The sequence below is a fragment of the Mycteria americana genome, chromosome 8 (genome assembly GCF_035582795.1).
Source record: "Mycteria americana isolate JAX WOST 10 ecotype Jacksonville Zoo and Gardens chromosome 8, USCA_MyAme_1.0, whole genome shotgun sequence".
NCBI classification, from domain to species: domain Eukaryota; kingdom Metazoa; phylum Chordata; class Aves; order Ciconiiformes; family Ciconiidae; genus Mycteria; species Mycteria americana.
Genome location: NC_134372.1, coordinates 48,165,819 through 48,184,628, shown reverse-complemented (window position 1 = coordinate 48,184,628; position 18,810 = coordinate 48,165,819). Strand labels below are relative to the sequence as shown.

The window sequence follows — 18,810 nt, the reverse complement described above, 5'->3', positions numbered from 1 at the left end:
CAGTGTCCCCCAGCTGCACGCAGGTGGCAGCCCGGCTTTATTAGACATATTTATTTCTGTACACACTTATACACACGGTTCCCAGGGTTGCTTCATCCTCGGCTTCAGTGCTGTCTCCCTGCAGGGTCCGGTCCGTGGTGGGGGGCACGCACACGCTTCCTGGGGTGCCTGGGGCCACGCTCAGCTGCGCCGGGCCCCCTCCCCATCCCTGTAGTGTCTACATGAGGGTAGAGCCCCCCCCCCCCCCCCCCCCCCCCGACCCCTGGCTGGGGCAGGGTCATGCATCTTCCTCCTGCCTCAGTTTCCCTGCAGCGTCGGCCCCGGCTGCGGCAGGGGCAGAGGTAAGGGCTCCGCACGCACCGGGGGCCGGGGGGGGGGGGGGGGGGGGGGGGGGGCTGGCCCCCCAGCCAGCACCATGCTCCCCCCCCCGCAGTGTCCTCGGCCTGGGACCCCCCCCCAACCCGGGGCGAAGTCTGGGGACACCGGAGGGGCCTCCAGATGCCGAAGCCGCCCTGGCAGAGCCTCCTGGAGGTCCTCCATCACCCCGACCCCTGCGAGGGGAGGGTGCTGGCCATCGGTTCCCGGACCCCCAGCCCCTGCAGCCCCCCAGGCAGTGGTGGGGGGCAATGGGGGAGCTTTACTTGACGTGCTCGGCGGCGTGGGAGGAGCAGTAATACTTCTTGTGGGCGATGAAGGTGGAGAGGCTGCTGAACTTGATGTTGCAGAGGCGACAGTACCTGTGGTTGCCGTTGGGCACGGGGCCGGGCATAGCCTTGGCTGGGGGGGTCTGCACCCCCCTGTCCGTGTAGGCGGGGGGCGTGGGGGGCTTGCGGGCAGCTTCCCGCAGTCCCTCGGGGGCTCCGGGCGAAGCGGGGGGCTGGGGCGAGGCGGGGGGTCGGGGGCTGCCGTTGCCTTCCCGACCCTCCTTGCCGTTGAAGCTGTCCCGGCGGAGGCGGGGGGCAGGCGGGCGCGGGGGTGATGCCGTGGGCAGCGGGGGCTCGGGCGTCCTGCCGGCACCGGGCACCGGGGTGTCGGGGAGCCCCTGCCCGGCCGCCGCCGGCTTGGCCACGAAGAGCCCGTGGGCGTTACGGAAGTGCTCGAGGAGATCGCCCTTGACGGCCCCGTTGAGGGGACAGTAGGGACAGGCGGAGAGGGGTCCCTTCGCCCCCGGGGGTGGCAGGGGACCCTTGGGGTGCCGCTGCAGCGAGTCCGCCCCCGATGCACCCGGGTAGGGGATGCCGGGGCTCCCCGCCGGAGCCACCCTCACCCGCACGCCTTCGGGGTCCCCCTCGCTGGGGCTGCTGGGGCTGCGCCGACCCTTGAGGGGGGCAGGCACGGGCCCCTTCATCTTCTGGAGGTGCTCGAGGGTGCGGGGCTGCAGCGGGGTGGCCGGGCACTGGTACTTCTTGTGGGCCAGGTAGCTGTCGAGGCTGTTGAAGCTGATGCGGCAAGCAGTGCATTCGTGGTAGTCGGCCAAGGGTAGCAGCGGCGCCGGCACCGGTTCGCCCTGCCGCCGCGGCTTCTTGCTCAGGTCGATGGGACCGTCGGCATCCGGGCTGGAGCGGGGCGAGGGGGCAGCACCCGGAGGGTCGGGGGCCGGCGGCGGCTCGGGGGCCGGCGGGGGTTCGGTGGGGCGGTGAGCGGCCCCGTGGATCTCGTAGAGCTTGCGGCGTTTGCGGGTGCGGAGGGGCTGGGGCAGGAAGGGGACTTTGGGGGCGGTGGGGCGGCGGAGGGGGGGGTCGTGGCGGGAGGCACAGTAGAAACGCTTGTGCACCACGTAGGTCTCGTGGCGGCTGAAGCGGATGTTGCACGCCTCGCACAGCGTCTTGCTGGGGTCCTCGTCCCCCTCGTCCCCTGCCGAGCTGCCAGGGCTCTGGCTGTCCTCGCTGCACCGCCCCGATCCCCCCTCCGCCTCGGGGGACCCCGCTTTGCCACCCCCCTCCTCCGCTTTCACCTCCAGCGGGGCGGCCGGCGGCGTGGCATCCCGGCCGGCGTCCCCGTCCCCTGCCGGCGTCCCCTGCCTGTCGCCCGCCAGGGGGGACAGCAGCGTCCCCGGGGCAGGAGGACCCTTGGGTGCCCCGGGGGGGGCTTTGAGCTTGCGCGCCCCGGGGGGGCTGTCCTCGGCGAGGTGCCGGCTGGAGCAGTAGAGGCGCTTGTGCACGTAGTAGTTGTTGATATTGTTGAAGGTGATCTCGCACTCGAAGCACGTGGCACCCTTGGGCACCGGCGTGCCGGCGTAGATGGCGGGCAGCACCGCGCCGCCGTGGCCCTGCTTCAGCCGGCTGTGCACCAGCTCCGACATCTTCGCCAGGATCTCCGACGCCTGCGGCACCACTGCGGCTTCGTGGCCGAACACGTACTGGGGTAGGAAGACCGTGCCGCCGGCCGTGCCCGTCCCTGGCTCGCTGGGCACTGGGCTGGAGCCCGGCGTGGGGCTGGCGAGCTCCGACTTGACCTTTGTCGAGGGCAGGCTGCGGGGGGACGAGGTCCGGGAGCAGGCGTCGGGGCTGCCGCCCCCCTCCCCAGGGCCGCCGCTTTTTGGCAACTCCGCCTCGCTCGCCGGGCTGCCGGTGGGCTCGTCCTTGATGCGGACGGCCTCGCTGGAGGAGGAGGAGGAAGAGGAGGAGGAGGATGGACCTTCCCCGTTCTGCGGCTGGGCTGGTGGCGAGAGCTTGCTGGCCCTGGCGTCGGGGGGTGAGGCGGGCGGTGCCGGGGGGGACACGACATCGGGACCAGGCGGTGGGGCGGGCAGGGGGCCGTGCAGCACCACCTGCTGCGGCAGTGCCGGCAGCCCCTCGGGCAGGAACGCCGGCAGGCTGCACTTCCGCAGGGGCGCGTTGTTCGTCTGGCTCAGCCCTGCCGAGGGGAGAGAGGCACTGCCATTACCCGACAGACCCGACACAGGGATGCTCGCCCCGTCCTCCGCCTCCCTCCCCGCAGCCGGAGCCGTTTGGGGCCGCAGCCGTCCGTGGCAATGCCAGGCTCTGCGCGGGGCGCTGGCACGCGTCCCCCCCCCCCCCCCCCCACGCCGCGGTACCCACCGGGGGCGAGGGGTTTGGCAGCGGGCAGGGCTGGCCCCGGCGAGTACACCTCTCCCTTGGAGCCCGGCTGGCAGATCATATGGTTGGTGACCAGGTGGCTGTAGAGGATGTCCCTCGTGGTGGAGATGAAGCCGCAGCTGTGGCAGACGCCTGCGGGGAACGCGGCGCGGGGCTGAGCTGGCAGGATGGCACCCAGCGGGGCAGGGGGAGACCGGTGGGGAGCGGGTCCACGTCCCCAGGCTGTGCTGGAGGGGACAGGGCTGGCCCTGCGGGGACGCCGGGCAGCGCTCACTCACCGTTCAGGGTGTCCGTGTGCACCTTCAGGTGACGCTCGCAGTTGGCTTTCGTGGTGAAGGCGGACAGGCAGATCAGGCAGACGAACGGCCGCTCTCCTGCAGGACAGACAGGCAGACGCCTCAGTGCCCAGGGAAGGGGGACGGGGACCGTGGGAACGGTGCCGGCTGCGGGAAGCAGGATGCCCCCTACAACTTTACAGGGCTGAGATGGGGCAAGACCTACAAGCCAGCAGCCCCAAACCAGTAACCCAACTGGGGGAGAACCTCATCTAACTGGTCACTGTGCTGCAGCCGCGCAGCCTCCCTGCCCCTCCATCCCGCCGGCTCCTGGGGGTCTTTGCACGTGGCTCGGCGTCCCCAGGCTGCAGCAGCACGCCGTGCCGTACCGCTGTGGCTCCGCATGTGGATCTCCAGGGAGCTCGCGCTGGGGCAGCTCTTCTTGCACTGGGGGAAGGGGCAGACGCGCTCGTTGGGGTAGGTCTCCTTGGGCTTCTCCTCCAGGGCGGGCGAGCCGGCGCTTTGCCGGCTGGCACAGTAGTACATCAGGTGGGCTTGCAGGTTGCGCTCGCTCCGGTACCAGATCCCGCAGTCCTTGCACGGGAAGACGTCCTCTGTGGAGCGGAAGGGACAAGGAAGGGACGTACATCGCTTGCACGATGGGCCGGGGACCCCCGGCGCGGTCCCGGCCCCGCGGGCCGCACCACGTTCCCCCCCGCCCCCGTCCCACGCCACGCTCTCTGTCCCGGGGACTCACTGTTAACCACGGCGGTGGCCAGGATGGCGGCCATGCCGGCTTGCTGCGGCAGCAGCTGGATGTCCGAGTGCAGCGCGGCCGGGTACGGCGAGTTGGCGGGCTCCGCTTTCACGGCGTGGTGGTTGGGGATGGCCGGCGGCTCTGCCACCACGAAGGCGCGCACGGCCTCGTCCTCTCGCAGGGCACGCGTCGTCCGGCACCACAGGGCTTCGTCTGCGGGGTGCGGGAGGGTAGCGGTCAGCGCGGCCCCCCCCACCCCCCAGACCCCCCCTCCTGCTGCTGTGCTGCTGCCCGCATGGCTCCGCGCCCTCCCCGTCCCCTCCGTCCCCGCTGCCCCGGCAGCGCCCGGTGCTTCCTCCGCGCTGTGGCTGAGCCCCGGCCTGCCTGGAGGTGGCGGTGCCTGCCCACGCCTGGCGCTGCCTGGCGCGGCCCTGCCGGCCGGCTCCCGCTCCGCCCTGCGCCCAGGTTTGCACCCGTGCTCGCAGTCGTGCTCGCACGGAGTCCTGCACCAATACTCGCACGGCGTCTCGCTTGCGCCGAGGCTTGCACCAGTGCTTGCGCCGGGTCTTACGCCGCTGCGTGCAGTAACGCTCGCAGCAGCGCTTGTGCTGTCGTGCACCCACGCTTGCACCAATGCTTGTGCTGAGTCGTGCACCCACGCTTGCACCAATGCTTGTGCTGAGTCGTGCACCCGCACTTGCACCAATGCTTGTGCTGAGTCGTGCACCCGCGCTTGCACCAACACTTGCACCAATGCATGCGGTAATGCTTGCACCGAGGCTTGCACCAGTGCTTGCGCCGAGTCTTACGCCACTGCGTGCAGTAACGCTCGCAGCAGCGCTTGTGCTGTCGTGCACCCACGCTTGCACCAATGCTTGTGCTGAGTCGTGCACCCACGCTTGCACCAATGCTTGTGCTGAGTCGTGCACCCGCGCTTGCACCAATGCTTGTGCTGAGTCGTGCACCCACGCTTGCACCAATGTTTGTGCTGAGTCGTGCACCCGCGCTTGCACCAACACTTGCACCAATGCATGCGGTAATGCTTGCACCGAGGCTTGCACCAGTGCTTGCGCCGAGTCTTACGCCACTGCGTGCAGTAACGCTCGCAGCAGTGCTTGTGCTGTCGTGCACCCACGCTTGCACCAATGCTTGTGCTGAGTCGTGCACCCGCGCTTGCACCAACACTTGCACCAATGCATGCGGTAATGCTTGCACCGAGGCTTGCACCAGTGCTTGCGCCGAGTCTTACGCCACTGCGTGCAGTAACGCTCGCAGCAGTGCTTGTGCTGTCGTGCACCCACGCTTGCACCAATGCTTGTGCTGAGTCGTGCACCCGCACTTGCACCAACACTTGCACCAATGCATGCGGTAATGCTTGCACCGAGTCTTGCACCAGTGCTTGTGCTGAGTCTTACACCAATGCGTGCAGTAATGCTTGCACTGAATCTTACACCAACGCTTGCACCAACACTTGCACCAATGCTTGTGCTGTCGTGCACCCACACTTGCACCAACACTTGCACCAATGCATGCGGTAATGCTTGCACTGCGTCTTGCACCAGTGCTTGCACCGAGTCTTGCACCAGTGCTTGCACTGAGTCTTACACCAATGCGTGCAGTAATGCTTGCACTGAATCTTACACCGACACTTGCACCAACACTTGCACCAATGCTTGTGCTGTCATGCACCGATGCCTACACCAACACTTGCACCAATGCATGCAGCAATGCTTGCACCGAGTCTTGCACCAGTGCTTGCACTGAGTCTTACACCAATGCGTGCAGTAACGCTTGCACTGAATCTTACACCGACGCTTGCACCAACACTTGCACCAATGCTTGTGCTGTCGTGCACCGACGCTTGCACCAACGCTTGTGCTGAGTCGTGCACCCACACTTGCACCAACACTTGCACCAATGCATGCGGTAATGCTTGCACCGAGTCTTGCACCAATGCTTGTGCCGAGTCGTGCACCAATGCTTGCACCAACGCTTGCAGTAATGCTCGCACTGTCTCACACCATTCCGTGCAGTAACTCTTGCACCACTGTTTCTGCTGTCTTCCAGCAGCACTTGCACCAATGCTCGCAGTAACGCTTGCGCTGAGTCTCACGCCAACACGTGCATTGAGTCTTGCACCAAGGCTTACGCCGAGTCCTGCCCCAGCGGCATGCAGCGATGCTTGCGCTGACGCTTGCAGCAATGTTTGCACCAGCCACTGCATGCTGGGACCCTCCGGGGAGGGCTGGGACGGGGGGGAAGCCGCAGGGACGGCCAGCGGTGGGTCAGGGGGGAGGCGGAGGAGCAGACATTGCCCCGGCAGGCGTGGGGGGGCCACGGGCCCTGCCTGGGGTGGGCAGGCACCGGCAGCGAGCTGGGGGCACGGCTGGTGCTGGGATGGATGGGGGACCGGGACCCATCCCTCAGCACCCCTTCCCTCACCCAGGTGCCGGGGCAGCCATGCCCGGCCCCCCCCCCCCCGCCCAGGACCCCCCGCCCCGGGCACGGGGACGCGCGGCACCGGTACCAACCCTTCCTGTAGATCACGGCGTTGGCGTCGGGCTCTCCGGGCACGAGGGGCAGGCGGGACAGCCAGCAGCTCTCGTCCCCCAGCACCAGCGTCACGGGTGGGCTCTGCTGAAGGTAGCGAGAGGGGGGTGAGCACCCGTCCCCGAAACGGGCTGGGGTCAGGGTGGGGGGCTGCAGCACTCCCCGCTCAGCCCGGGCCCAGCTCTGCCTTCCCGCATCTCTAATGAATATTAATAAGCAGAAAGTGGGGGGGGGGGGGCGGGGGGGAATTAATCTGCCTGATCCTCCGATGGCTGCCGCGGTAACGATATGAAATCTAATTATTCGTCCCAATATTTCTAAACCCTCCAACTCAGCCTGACAGTCGCAGCCGGTTGAGGCCTTATCACCGCCAGGAGCCGAGTGCCGGCAGCGTGATAAACCCCATGCACACGCGCTCGCACACGCGCACGCGCACGCACGCCCCGTGGGTGCACACGCAGCACCCGCACGCCGCCGCCGCTGCTGCTGCTGCTGCTGCTGCTGCTGCTGTTGCTGCTGCTGCGGGAACCCGCCTACCCCTGCGGACAGCGGGTCAAAAACGGGGCTGGGGGCTTAGGGACACCCCTGCGTAGGACGTGGGGACGGGTGCTGCTGGTGGCACATGGGCTGAGCTCCCTCGGGGACCGTGGTGGCCCACCCAGGGGACCGTGGTGGCCCACCCATGTCCCGTGCCGGGGCTGGGAGGGAGAGAAGGGTCTCTGCAGAGCGTTTGCAAATTTGCTCCGTGCATGGGGGGGACCTGCGGCTGCCCCCCCGATGGAGGGAGGACCCTGCGGTGCCCAGGGGCCCTGCAGCACCCCAGGGTGCTCCCAGCACCCCAGGGTGCCTGTCCCGGCTCCCCTCAGCAGCCCCAGCCCCGTGGCGAGCCCTTCCTTGTTCTCCCTGGAACAAAGAGGTCAGTGTCTCCGCTCTGCACCGGCCCGATAACCATCGGAAACCCTATCTGCTCCGCATCCGCCGGGACGGCGTTATCGGGACGGCCCCATGCCCTCGCTGTCCCCCTCCCCGTGGGCATCACCCCAGGGCCGGGCAACTGGGGGGGGGACGTGGGGCAGGGATGGATGGGGGGACTGCCACGGGGCGAGCCAGCATGGGGGGCTCCACGGTGCCTTGGCACCCCCGGGCTGGTGCTGCCAGCGGGTTTGTACACCCTCCCGAGCAAGGCTGTTTTGGGGGGGCACCGTGGGAACAGCTGGGGGGGCAGGCAGGCATCTTCCTCCTCCTCCTCCTGCTCCTCCTCTTCCTCCTCCTGCTCCTCCATCAGTGCAGCGATGGGCACGGGCGATGCTCCATGCCACAAGAGGCATTAAAGCCAGCCAGTGTTCCCATTTCCCACTAAAACCCCAGGATGGGATAATCTCCCACGTGGAGACGAAGAGCAGAGCCAGGCAGAATCTGGGGGAGACCCCCTGCGCCCCCCGCCCCGACGCCAGCAACAAAGACGAAGGGACCCGAGGGCGACAGCCCGTATCAGGGATGGGGCTGCGATTCCTTCCTTGCTTCCCCGAGCAGAGATAGGGAGGGAGGCGAGCAGGGGAGGAGAGCTGGGCTGGGAATCATCAGCCGGGCTCGATAAGGGAGCTGCTGAAATGGGAGCAAAAATATTTAGACAATAAATGAAGTATCAGAAAAAAGCTGCGCATATCTTTAAGAAATCAATCATCCTGTACCGGGTGTCTGGACACACGGCGCCAACCGGGAGATAGGGAGCCAAACTGGGCAGATAAGGGTTAATCAAGGATTTAATTCGGCAAAGATAAACGGGCCTGAGCTAAAAAAAAAAAAAAAAAAAAGTAAAAAAAAGAGCGAGGGAGAGAGGAGGAGGAGGAGGAGGAGGAGGAGGTGGGGATGGAGCCCGGGCGAGATTCTCCGGCCTCGAAGACCCTGGGCTGGCGCTGCCTGCGTGTGGCTGCGGGGGGATGCAGGGAGGAGGATGCGGCTGGGATGCGAGGATCCAGCACCCACAACCCACCCATGTGCACCCCCCCCCCACACCCACGCACACCCATGCACGCTCACCCCGATGCTCACCCCGGCGCAGCGTGCGGCCCACGGCGCGCTCCTGCCACCGACAGCCACCGGCCCCCCGGCGCCCCACGCTGCCTCCTCTCCCGCCCCTTCACCACGGGCTGCAGAGCCCTGGAGCTTTCCAAGCACAACCGGAGTCTCCTCCGGGAGCAAATTTGGGGTGGGAAACCCAGATTCCATCTCTCCTGCGAGGACACAGGTGCCACCGAGCAGCCCGCTTGCCTGCGGCCATGTGCAGGAGGGGACAGGAGGGAATGGCCGGCATCCTGTCCCCCTGCGATGCTCTGATCTCGGGGCGGTGGGCAGCGTACGGCAGGGAAACCTCCTGGGCACCCAAACCAGGCGATTCCCAGGGGTTGGGAGCCCAGGCAGGGAAAATCCCTCCTAAACCGACTCCTCTCCCCACACAATTCATTTTCTTGGGACCTTCCCCGCCGCTGTCCCCGGCAGCCCGCGGCAGCATTGCTCCTTACCGTCTCGCCGTGCCCCGGCGATGCTGGCTCGCTGTGGATGCTGCCCTGGAAGGGTCCCCAGGAGAAGCCCTCGGGGATGCTCCTGCGGGTTCGCACCCGCCTCTCCCCCTCCTGCACGGCCAGATCCAGCTCATCTGCGGGGAGACAGGCACAGCGTCAGCGCGATGCCCCCCAGCCGGACCCCTGGCCTGCGGCAGCCCCAGGTCCCCGGGGACGCGGGCGCCCGCTCGGAGCCAGGAGCTGCTGGTGGGTGCCCCGGGACCGCGTGTCTGCAGTGGGTGGGTGGGATACGGCCGCTCGCCGGGGCGGGGGGGGGGGGGGTCCGGGCGCGGCACAGGGGGTCCGGGCATGGCACGACGGCGGAGCGGAAGGAGCATTTCCCATCCCCACACCCAAAGTCGAAGCAGCTTCAGGGCTTAATGGCTTTGATTATCTGATAAGCCTCTGGTTTAATGGGTTAGATAACATGTTAATACGCTATGAAGGCTGCTCTAAAATGTTTTAACTGTGCCTTTGTCTTTCGGAGCGCAGATAAGATGGCAGGTAACCAATACGCAGATGGATGCGCGCTGGCTGCCCCTCGGCTGCGCGGCAGGAAGGGGCCGCATGCTGCACCCCGAAAAACGAGATGCTCCTCGAAGACGGCAAGCAACCCAGGGTGCCCAGGGCACCCAGCTGTGTCCGGGAGGGCTCCCAGCACCCCGGGGTGCTCCGGGGCAGAGGTGCGGTCCCCTCCCTGGGACCCTACCGTTGGAAAGAGCCCCCTAAAGCCACACGCCCAGAGCCCCGTCCTTCGAGGGCATCGTAGCAGACCCAGCCAGTGCCCGGGTCCCGTGGGCGGGGAGGAGGCTGTGCTCGTTTGAAGGCAAAATTGCTTTCAGAGCTGGAAGTGCAGGGAGGATAAAGCGATCCCATGGCTGCGGAGATTGAAATCTGATGTGTTTATTAGCCGGGCTGACATCTGGATCCTCTCGGCGCTGGGGTGAGTTAAGGTGAGCGACTGGAAGCGCCGGGTGGCGAGCGCGGGGTTGGCGGCACCTGCGATCGCCCGGGTCCCGCTGTCACCTCTGGGTCCCCTCCGTACACCGAGGAAGCCCTGTGCCGCCGGGGACGCGGATCCGAGCGCATCCCAGGAGAGCAGCCAGCGCCCCTTGGCAAAACCCACCGGGAGAAAAGGTCTGCAAAGGTGTCGAAGGTCCCCGAGGTCTTTGGGGTCACCGGGCTGGTCCCCACGCTTAGGCACGTGCCACCCTCCATCCCCGTGCCGCAGCCTGCAGCACGTGCCGGCAAACGGAGAGATGCCCTCTGCCCATAGCTCCTCTGCCCGGCCAGGGTGCAGGCAGGGCTGCCTGCCTTCCCCTTGCGGCACCTCCTGCCCGCAGCACCTCGGTGCCTTTGACCTGGGAGCCCTCAGCGCTGGCACGGAGCCGGCACGCTCAGCAAGCCACCCTGGCTGTGGGGATCCCGGCTCCCTTTCTAGCTGGGATTTCATCCCCAGCGAAGTGGTTTTGGGAGCGAGCGTGGCGCTGGCTCTGCCTGCCCCGCGTCCCCGGCATCCCCCTGCCCGTGCCCCCGCCGGCTCCATCTCGGGATAGGGAGGAGGAGGAGGAGGGCAGAGGGCTGGAGCCTTTGAGGAGCCGGTGGGATTTATTCCCTGGCACGAACTGACGCCGAGGAGGGACAGCAGCAGCCCCTTGCCCGGCTGGTCCCTCCCGTGAAGGACGCAGGGGCAGGCAGGGAGCAGAGCTGCCGGGCAAGTTGTGGCCATCAGCGGGGCCTCAGGGCTGAGCGCGGCAGTCGGACCCTCGCACGGTGCACGTTGCTCCGCGTTTCCAACGCCCGGCTCCCGGCCGACTCCCCGACGTCCCTCCAGCCCCTCCACTGTGGTCCCAGCATCCCCAGACCACCGGTCCTCACCCCCCCATCCTGGCTCCGGGGAGGGGACAGCAAACCCCCAAATCCCCAGGAGAGCCCCAACGCTGGTGGCTCCCCTCTGGCTTTGCCACCCCGTATAGCCTGGCCGCTTTTGGGGAACGGAGCCCAACTGCCACCTCTCCCCCCCGGCTTTTTGCCCCCCCTTCCCCCCGTCTCACTGGTAATCAGCGGCGTTTGGGTCAGGAGACCATGTCTCTGAGATAAGAGCGTTCGCCTGACACTTCCCATGTCAGAGCACTTCATCTTCTGTGTATCAATCCCCAGCAGAGAAAACACGCAGGCGCTGATAAAGAGAAAACCGTTCCAGACAGGGGGACAAAAATAGTGTTGCTGGAGCCGGCCCTGCTCCCCGCCAGTGCCCGATGGCCGCGGCACCGGCCGCTGGCTCGATCCACCAGTGTCACCCCGAAAACGGGGCGGTGGTGAACCCCGGCCAGCGGTGCTCAGCGGTTTTCCGACGGGATGGGTGTCCCTGTGCCCGGCCGGGGATGCTGCCGGAGCCCCTGCGGTACCCAGCTGCACCCACGCTGATACAGCCAGAAAAAAGAGGAGGGGAAACCAAAAGTGATTTTGAAATTAAAACACGCGGCATCGCTGCGCTTCTTCCCTGGCACAGGGGAAACGATGCTGAGCCGGGACGGGACAAACTGGGAGATACGGCGTGTCCACACTGTCCGCGCTTTGGGAACAAAGCCCAAAGCCAGCGAGCCAAGCCGTGTCCCCACCTGGGGACAACCACGCAGCGGGGAGCGAGCCCCATCCCTGCCGCTCTGATGGCACCGGCCTCGGCCACATCACCCTGCCTGCGGCCTGGGGAAGGTTGGGAAGAGCTGGGTGCCAGCCCGTGGGGTGCCCTGGGTGACCCCCGGCAGCCTCCCCAGCGAGCGGTGAGGAGCAAAGTCCGCGGGCGCGGGCCCTGCTGCGGTGCTGCCCTTGCCGCAGGACCCCCCCGGCAGGTGAACACCACCCCGGCTATCTCATCTGGCCATCGGTCCCTGGCCAGGCGGTGCCCCGCCGTTATCGCAGGAGGGTTTATCTCCCAGATCATTAACCAAATTGGGCAGGGACCTGGCTGTTTGCTTTGGGTTGCAAAGAAAAGCGGCAGAAAGGAAGGAAGGAAGGAAGGAAGGAGGGGGGAAAAAGCCCCTGGAGAGCTGGGTGCACCTGCCCGGCGCGGCACGGACCCCGGTGCTCTGCCCGCTGCCAAAACATGGGGTGCCGGGGCTGCTCCCTGCCCCCCGGGGCCGACAGCGCCTGCTCGCCCAACGCTGCACCTCGGCTTATCTCCCCATCGAGAGATTTCAAAGAAATAGGCTGAGCTGTGCCGGAGAGCAAAGATTAATCCTGTCATCACACCACGGCCACGCATCGGGCGATCGATGGCTGAGAAGGCACGGCTGGCACTCGAGTCCCCGAGGGACCCGGGGGGCCCGGGTGGGCGCACGGGGAGGGATGAAGCCTGCGGGGTTGCACGGAGCCGGTGAGGCATCGCCGTGCGACGCGGCTGCATCTTCCTCCGGCACGGGGTGAACGCAGGACCGAGGCGCGACGAACATCTGCAAGAGCCCATCTGCGAGGCGACCCCCAGTATCCTTACGGCCGGGGAAATAAATAGCACCGCTGGGCGAGGATGCGCTGCCGGGAGCGGCACCGAGCCGGGCCAGCTCCCGCGGCCGCCTGCGTTCGCTCCTGGATGCTCCGGAGGTGCAGCCGCATCCACGCACCCACGTTTGCTCTCCCTGCGGGAGCGAGCAGGAGGGAAGGGCGGAGGGTGCCGGGCTGGCCCCGGGCAAACCCCCCCATCCCATCCCAAGCGGCTCCTGCGTCCCCTCGCCCCAACCGTATCCGCACGACTGTAATCGAATCCAAATGAACCGGCTCTGGCCCTCGGTGGGGATCCGGGCTTGGAGGTCCCCGGAGTGTTTGCAGCTGCCTGGATACTATCTGGATAAATACTGCTATCGGGGCGTCACGGGACTGCGTCCCAGCATCAGCTGCGCCGCGCCGCTCCTATTAATACAGCACTTTGTGCCCGGCCCCGGGGGCTGCCGGTTCTGGGGGGGGGCCACAACGCCCAGGTATGGCCCCCGAACGAGCCCTGGTGACGCAGAGCCTGGGGGAACGGGGACGAACTGGTGGTCCCTGCTCCCATCCCTGCAGGTGCGGGATGTCCCCGTGGCATGGGGACCCCCAAGGGGGAGGGAGGATGGATCCATCCATCCATCCATCCATCCATCCATCCATCGGAACGCAAGCTCCCGTGGCTCTCCCGCTCCCACCCGGGGAAAGCCGAGCTGGAGAAGCCCCGGTTCCCCCGGCAGCCCCGGCCCGGCCCCGCCGTGCGCCCCAGCTGCTGTTTTTAGAAGCGGCGAGCGTGCGGCGGAAGGAATAAATCCTGACAACTCAACTAGTGAAATGATGTGATGGCACCGCTCCGATAAGATGGAGGGAGCCGATTGGGAAGAGTCTTAAGCTGCGAACACGCAGCATCTCCACTCTTCACCTCCGCTCACAAAGGGAAATATCTCCAAAGGGGCTAAGGAGATTATCCCGGCTTTGCCGTCCCGGGTGCTCGAGTAATCAGGGCAGCCTTGGGGACGACAAAGGAGCGAGGAGGGTTTAAATTCGAGCCTTGCTGGGCTGCGCCTGCTTGGGCTCAGCCTGGGGTTGCTCCGGCCGAGCTGCCGGGGAATGAAGAGAGACAGTTGCGGCAGAGCCGGCTTTGCCCCCCCCAGCTTTTGGGGTGCAGGGGGGCACCTCGCTGCCCTGGGGCGGTGGGAGCCGACGGGAGATTTCTGCCTTTATCGCTCCCACCCATCGCTTGCAATTTATTGATTTTTTTTTTTTTTTTTTTTTTTTTACGGAGTACAAAAGCAAACCTTTATCGGGCTGAACCCTGCCCCTGGTTAATGGAGGAGCTGTGACCTACCCCGGAGAGCAGAGCGGGCACCTCCCAGCGCCCGGGGGGGGGGCCAGGGAGGGGGCGATGGCACCCGGGAGGTGCTGCACCCCAAAAGGGCCGGGCACCCCGCTCACCAGCTGTGCCGCACAGCTGGCAGGCACCAGCAGCGGGGCGGGCACCGGCCGTGCTGCGCGTTGCCCGGGGATCGCCCTTCCCTTACGCCCCACGTAAGCCGGGGTGCCCTGCCCCAGCAGGATGCGTCCCAGTAAGCCTCCATGGCACGTTTGCGTTCGGGGTGTTGCTGTGCCCCGCCGGGACGTGGCCCTGAGGGGGGTCCCTGTCCCCAGGGGGTCTCCATCCCAAGGGGGTCCCCATCCCGGGAAATAAATGGGAGCTGTGCCCGCGGGGAGCGGGACAGGAATAAAAACCGGGAATAACATCAGAAAGTGCTCAGGGAGGATGGGAAGGAGGAAAACTTCCTGGCTCCCCCGGGGCCGCCAGCGGTGGCCAGACCCCCGGGCAGGGACCCCCCCGTCCCTGCTCTGTCCCCACTCGTGGGGCCGCTGGGACCCCCCGGCTCTGCCCGGGCTGCTGCCAGGCAGCGGGTAGGGGTGCGCTGGGGGGGGCAGGAAGCCGGGGTGGGGGGAGGAAGGGGAGCGAAGGGGCCCCCGGAGCCGATGCAGAGGGCAGATATCCCCTCCGGAAAGGAGAGGGGACCGCGGGGGGGGGGGGGGGTCGCTGCCGCCCCGCCGGGCAGGGCCTGCCTGCGGGGGAGAGGGAGGACCCCCGGGGGGGGCAGCCCCCAGATGGAGGAGGGGGCTGGGAGCTTTGCACCCAGCCCGAAACCCAGCGGTCCTCAGATCCAGCCCAGGGCAAGAGCGGCAAGGCGGCAGTGATTGACAGCTGTCAGTCACCGTGAGCCAGGCCGCGTTGCCCTCAGGGCTCCCACCCCAAGCGCGCAAGACATTTTTCTCCTTCCCAAGGGAAAATGGAGGGGAGGATGGGGACAGAGAGGGGGACGCTGCCTGCCTGTCTCAACAGCCCCTGGAGCTGCCCGACGCAGGGGTGTCCCTCACCCCAGCGGTGTCCCCAGATTGTCCCTCCACACTGGCAGTGTCCCCAAACCGGTCTGAGCATCCCTCTACCCCAGCAGTGTCCCCAAACTGGTCTGAGCATCCTTCCACTCCTCAGCAACGTCCCCAAACCAGTCTAAGCATCCCTTCACCCCACTGGTGTCCCCAAATTGTCCCGAGCATCCCTCCACCCTGCAGTGTCCCCAGACGGAGGCTGAACTGAGGGCAGGGACCAGCAGGGACAGGGTCCCCTTCGACGTCCCCAGTCCAGGACAGGTGCCACCGCCCCTCGCTGGGACCATCCCCAGCCCGATGCCAAGCATCCTGCTGCCTTCAGCACCAGGCAGGGGGGGTTCAGGACCCCGGGGAACCCCCCGACTCGGGGGGCTACTGCCCTGAACCCCAACTTCTCCCCGTCCCCCAGCAATCTAACACAAACACAACTATCTGCCGCTCAGCCCGGCTCCCAGCGATAAAAAGAAATAGCTGGAATAATTTTTCCCACCCACACATACCAGGGCGGAGGGGAAGGGGGAGCGATGGGGCAGATGCGGCGCGGTGCCGGCCATCCGGACGAGCCATCCCTCCTCGCCGTGCCCTGCTCGCCCCGATAATAAACCTTGAGGTTTGCAGACAAACTCCGGGCAGCCGGAGATTATTCAAGCAGGAGTCGCGGCGTAGATAAACACAACCGAAGGCGAGCGGGAGGCAAAGGGGAAGGAGGAGGAGGGGGAGAAAGGGGGGGGGGGTTGGGGAAGTTTGCAGTTTTAATTAGATGCACCAAAAAAATATGAAGTTGCTGTGTCCCATCCCGATACCCCGCACGCAGGACCGGTGGTGAGGATGGATTTGGGGTTCACAGCCGGCCCTGGGAGAGGTGGACCTGTGCCATGCTCTGCAATTAACCCAGAGCCATCGTTACCGCCCGGGAGCAATTAAGCAAACCCCGAACAGACGAGCCGGCAGCGGGGGACTGGGGGCTCGGCGAGGTGGAAATCTTGGTGGGGACCCAAATAGCGAAGCCGATGTAGGAAAGGGGGTGAGGAACCCCCTGGGAGCGACCGCTGCTCTTTTGGGGAGGGTGGTGGGACACGGCCAGGGGGGACAAGGCAAAAGCCACCCCGGGCTTGGCCCCGTCTGCTCCATCCCTATCGGTGGCCCATTGGTGTCCCCACAGGGACCAAAGCACAAGCTTCATCCCACCCTGCAGAAAGGCAAGCGCCGGTTGGGCTTCCCAGGGGCTGCAGCCTCCCGGCAGCTCCCGGTGGGGATTCTCCAGCGTCTCGTAACGCGGTTGAGCAGCCTGTCCCTCAGCGGGGCTCTGCTCTCCTCCATTCCCCTGTCCCCACACGACGTTCACGGAATTTGTTGGAGCTTTTCACCTTATCCCTCTGCAAAAATTGGCCGGACTTGGCGAGGTCGGCTGGGCAGCCACGGGGCAGGAGGGGACAGCCCCGGGAGGGGAGCTGGAGGCTGCGGGTGCTCCCGAAAGTCTCTGCTACCGGTCCCACCCCAGAGCAAACAAAAATGGATGGGAAAGATATGGAAACCTGGGGCACGGCAGAGAGCTGCTGGCGGGGCCACGGGGAAGGGTTTGAGGGAATTTGGGGTGGTTTGGGAGGATTTGGGGAGGACGCGCATCCTCCCTCCGGACCCACCAGAGGATGAAGTGGCTGGCACGAGTGGGCACGAAGCGTGGCCGTGCTCCATCCCGGGACCCCGTCGGGAAGCAGAACTGAGTCGGGGTGACCCAGCGCCCCGGCCGAAGGGGCAGCACATCTGTAAAGGCTCCCGAGTCAAGAATTACAGCCTCCAGCTCCCAGGGATTTGCATATCAGCCAGGCAAGCGGCAGCCCCCTCCGGCGAACAAGGTCATTTCAAAGATAAAACAAAATACTCTTTCTCCCTCGCCGGCGCACGGGGCCAAGGAGCCCCACGGTGAGGTCCCGGCACGCCGCGTCCCCACGCTGCCGAGCCTCCGGCACGGCACTGCACCCAGCGGGCAGCGGTTTTGGAGACCCAGAGGGCAAAGCCGTAGCGGGGGGCGACCCCGTAGCCCCCCAAAACGGGCCGGGGGAAGGCGAGACCCCGCAGGGTGTGAACAAAGGCGCCCGGAGCAGCCCGCTTGCCCCCCTGCCGTGCCGCATCTTTGCGGCTGCCATTGCTGACATACGGCGGATCCTGCCAGATAAAAAAGAAAATTCAGGCTGCTCAGAGTTTCCCTTTTCGCCAGCTCCATCCCTGATAAGTGCAGAGCCTGCAGAGCGCCTGATAGACGGGCTATCGCGGCGGTTGGTGCGAAAGGAACACCCTATCGCTGCAGCATCGCCGGACCGCCATCAACTCCCAGCCACACAGAAATTAATACCACTCCAATTACCAGAATAGAGATGGGCTGGGAGAAGGCGATAATAAAATCTCTTTTACATAAAGAATGCAAATAACCCGCTCTGGCGAGGGAAGGGGGGAAGGGGAGGCACGGCCAGAGCCGAGGCTCTGTGGTCCGTTTTGGGGGAGCCCGTGGTTGACGTTACTGCCGGGATGCGGGGCTGCGCGGTGCCGTGACCCCCGGGATACGGGGACACCCATGGGTTTGGCACCCGCAGCCCCCTCCTGCCCTGCACTGGGATGCCAGGACAGGAGCGGGCAGCCCGGGGGCAAAGGGCCGGGGAGCAGATAAGGAGGAGCCAGGGGCGGCCTCGCAGCTCCTTCCTGCCCAGCACGCAGGAAGGGCCGGGATATCAGCGGGGCCGGCGAGCGTTTCCCCTCGGATGGGGCGGGAAGGGGGAGCGGGGCGCCGGCTCCCCGCCGGGCCGTGGGGATTTCAGCAGCTGCAGGAGCACGTGCACCGGCAGCCGGCATTTCCCAGGGCTCCTCCGGCACCCGGGAGCCTCGGGGACGCAGCGGGACCCCCCCCCTCCCGTTGCATCCATCACCGAAGGGTGACCGCCGTCCTGCTCGTGCATCCCTTCCCATCACGCGCTGCTCCACGGGGCCGCTCCCAACCCACGGCCACCGGCACGGCTGGCCAGGAGCTCCCCTGGGAGGAGCGGGGTGCGGGCAGGGGCTGGCAGCACGAACTGAGCCCGAAACGTGGCACATCCACCCTTGGGGGGGGGGGGGGGAGGTGGGTCTCGGCACCCGTCGGTCCCTGTCCACCCGCCGGGTGCCATCCCCAGCGGACAGGCGCCCGCAAACCCAATCTGCGCGGAGGAGCCCCGACCGTAACCCCATCAGCGGGTTGGTTTGGAGATAGCGGGGTGATAGGGCGTGGGGTACCCACATGGCCCGCCTGGCCTCGCTGGGCTGCCAGGGTGCCGGCGGCCCCGGCGCGGAGATGCTGAAAGGGAGATAGACGGCTGTATTTGCTCCTTGGGGTTTTGATAACCATCGCGAAACCGCTCGAGCGTCGCTCTTGTGGTTGCCAGGATGTTTGCAAAGTGCCCTCGCGAGCACGGGGCGATGCAGGACGGGGTCCAAACCCTCCCCGCGCCGCAGAGCGCGATGCCAGCCGCGGTGCCGGCATCCCCGCCGCTCCTGGATCGTTCTTGATGGTCCCAACAGCGGCTTGGGGACGTGGGCGACTGCAACCATCATCTCATACCTCCTCTCCCAGCAGAAGTGCTGGTATTCGCAGCCTGCCCAGCCCCCAGTGCTCCCAGTCCGCCTCATACTGGTTTTTGCAAGAGGAGGCGAATGCCTGGGGGCTGCTCCGGCTGCTCCCGCCCGCGGTCCAG

General features: G+C 66.5%; 1 protein-coding gene and 1 long non-coding RNA gene across 5 annotated transcripts in view; one reads left to right on the top strand and one right to left on the bottom strand.

The window, feature by feature from the left end:
• ZFPM1 (zinc finger protein, FOG family member 1) overlaps positions 1–18,810 on the bottom strand; it is a 36,452-nt gene continuing 17,642 nt past the window's right edge. For 2 of the 4 annotated variants that reach the window (XM_075511057.1, XM_075511059.1), the window contains 7 exons: positions 9,164–9,297; positions 6,623–6,728; positions 4,092–4,304; positions 3,724–3,948; positions 3,338–3,433; positions 3,042–3,191; positions 1–2,856 (listed from right to left, as the gene is read on the bottom strand). In XM_075511057.1, coding sequence (XP_075367172.1) covers positions 638–2,856; positions 3,042–3,191; positions 3,338–3,433; positions 3,724–3,948; positions 4,092–4,304; positions 6,623–6,728; positions 9,164–9,297 — 3,143 coding nt within the window. In that variant the 3' untranslated portion in view covers positions 1–637. The remainder of the gene's footprint in view (positions 2,857–3,041; positions 3,192–3,337; positions 3,434–3,723; positions 3,949–4,091; positions 4,305–6,622; positions 6,729–9,163; positions 9,298–18,810) is intronic. The other 2 variants (XM_075511058.1, XM_075511060.1) reach the window with 2 other exon arrangements.
• Positions 7,309–10,111, top strand: LOC142414149 (uncharacterized). Its single transcript, XR_012776977.1, has 2 exons — positions 7,309–7,557; positions 9,695–10,111. It is a non-coding gene; the product is annotated as an uncharacterized LOC142414149 (long non-coding RNA).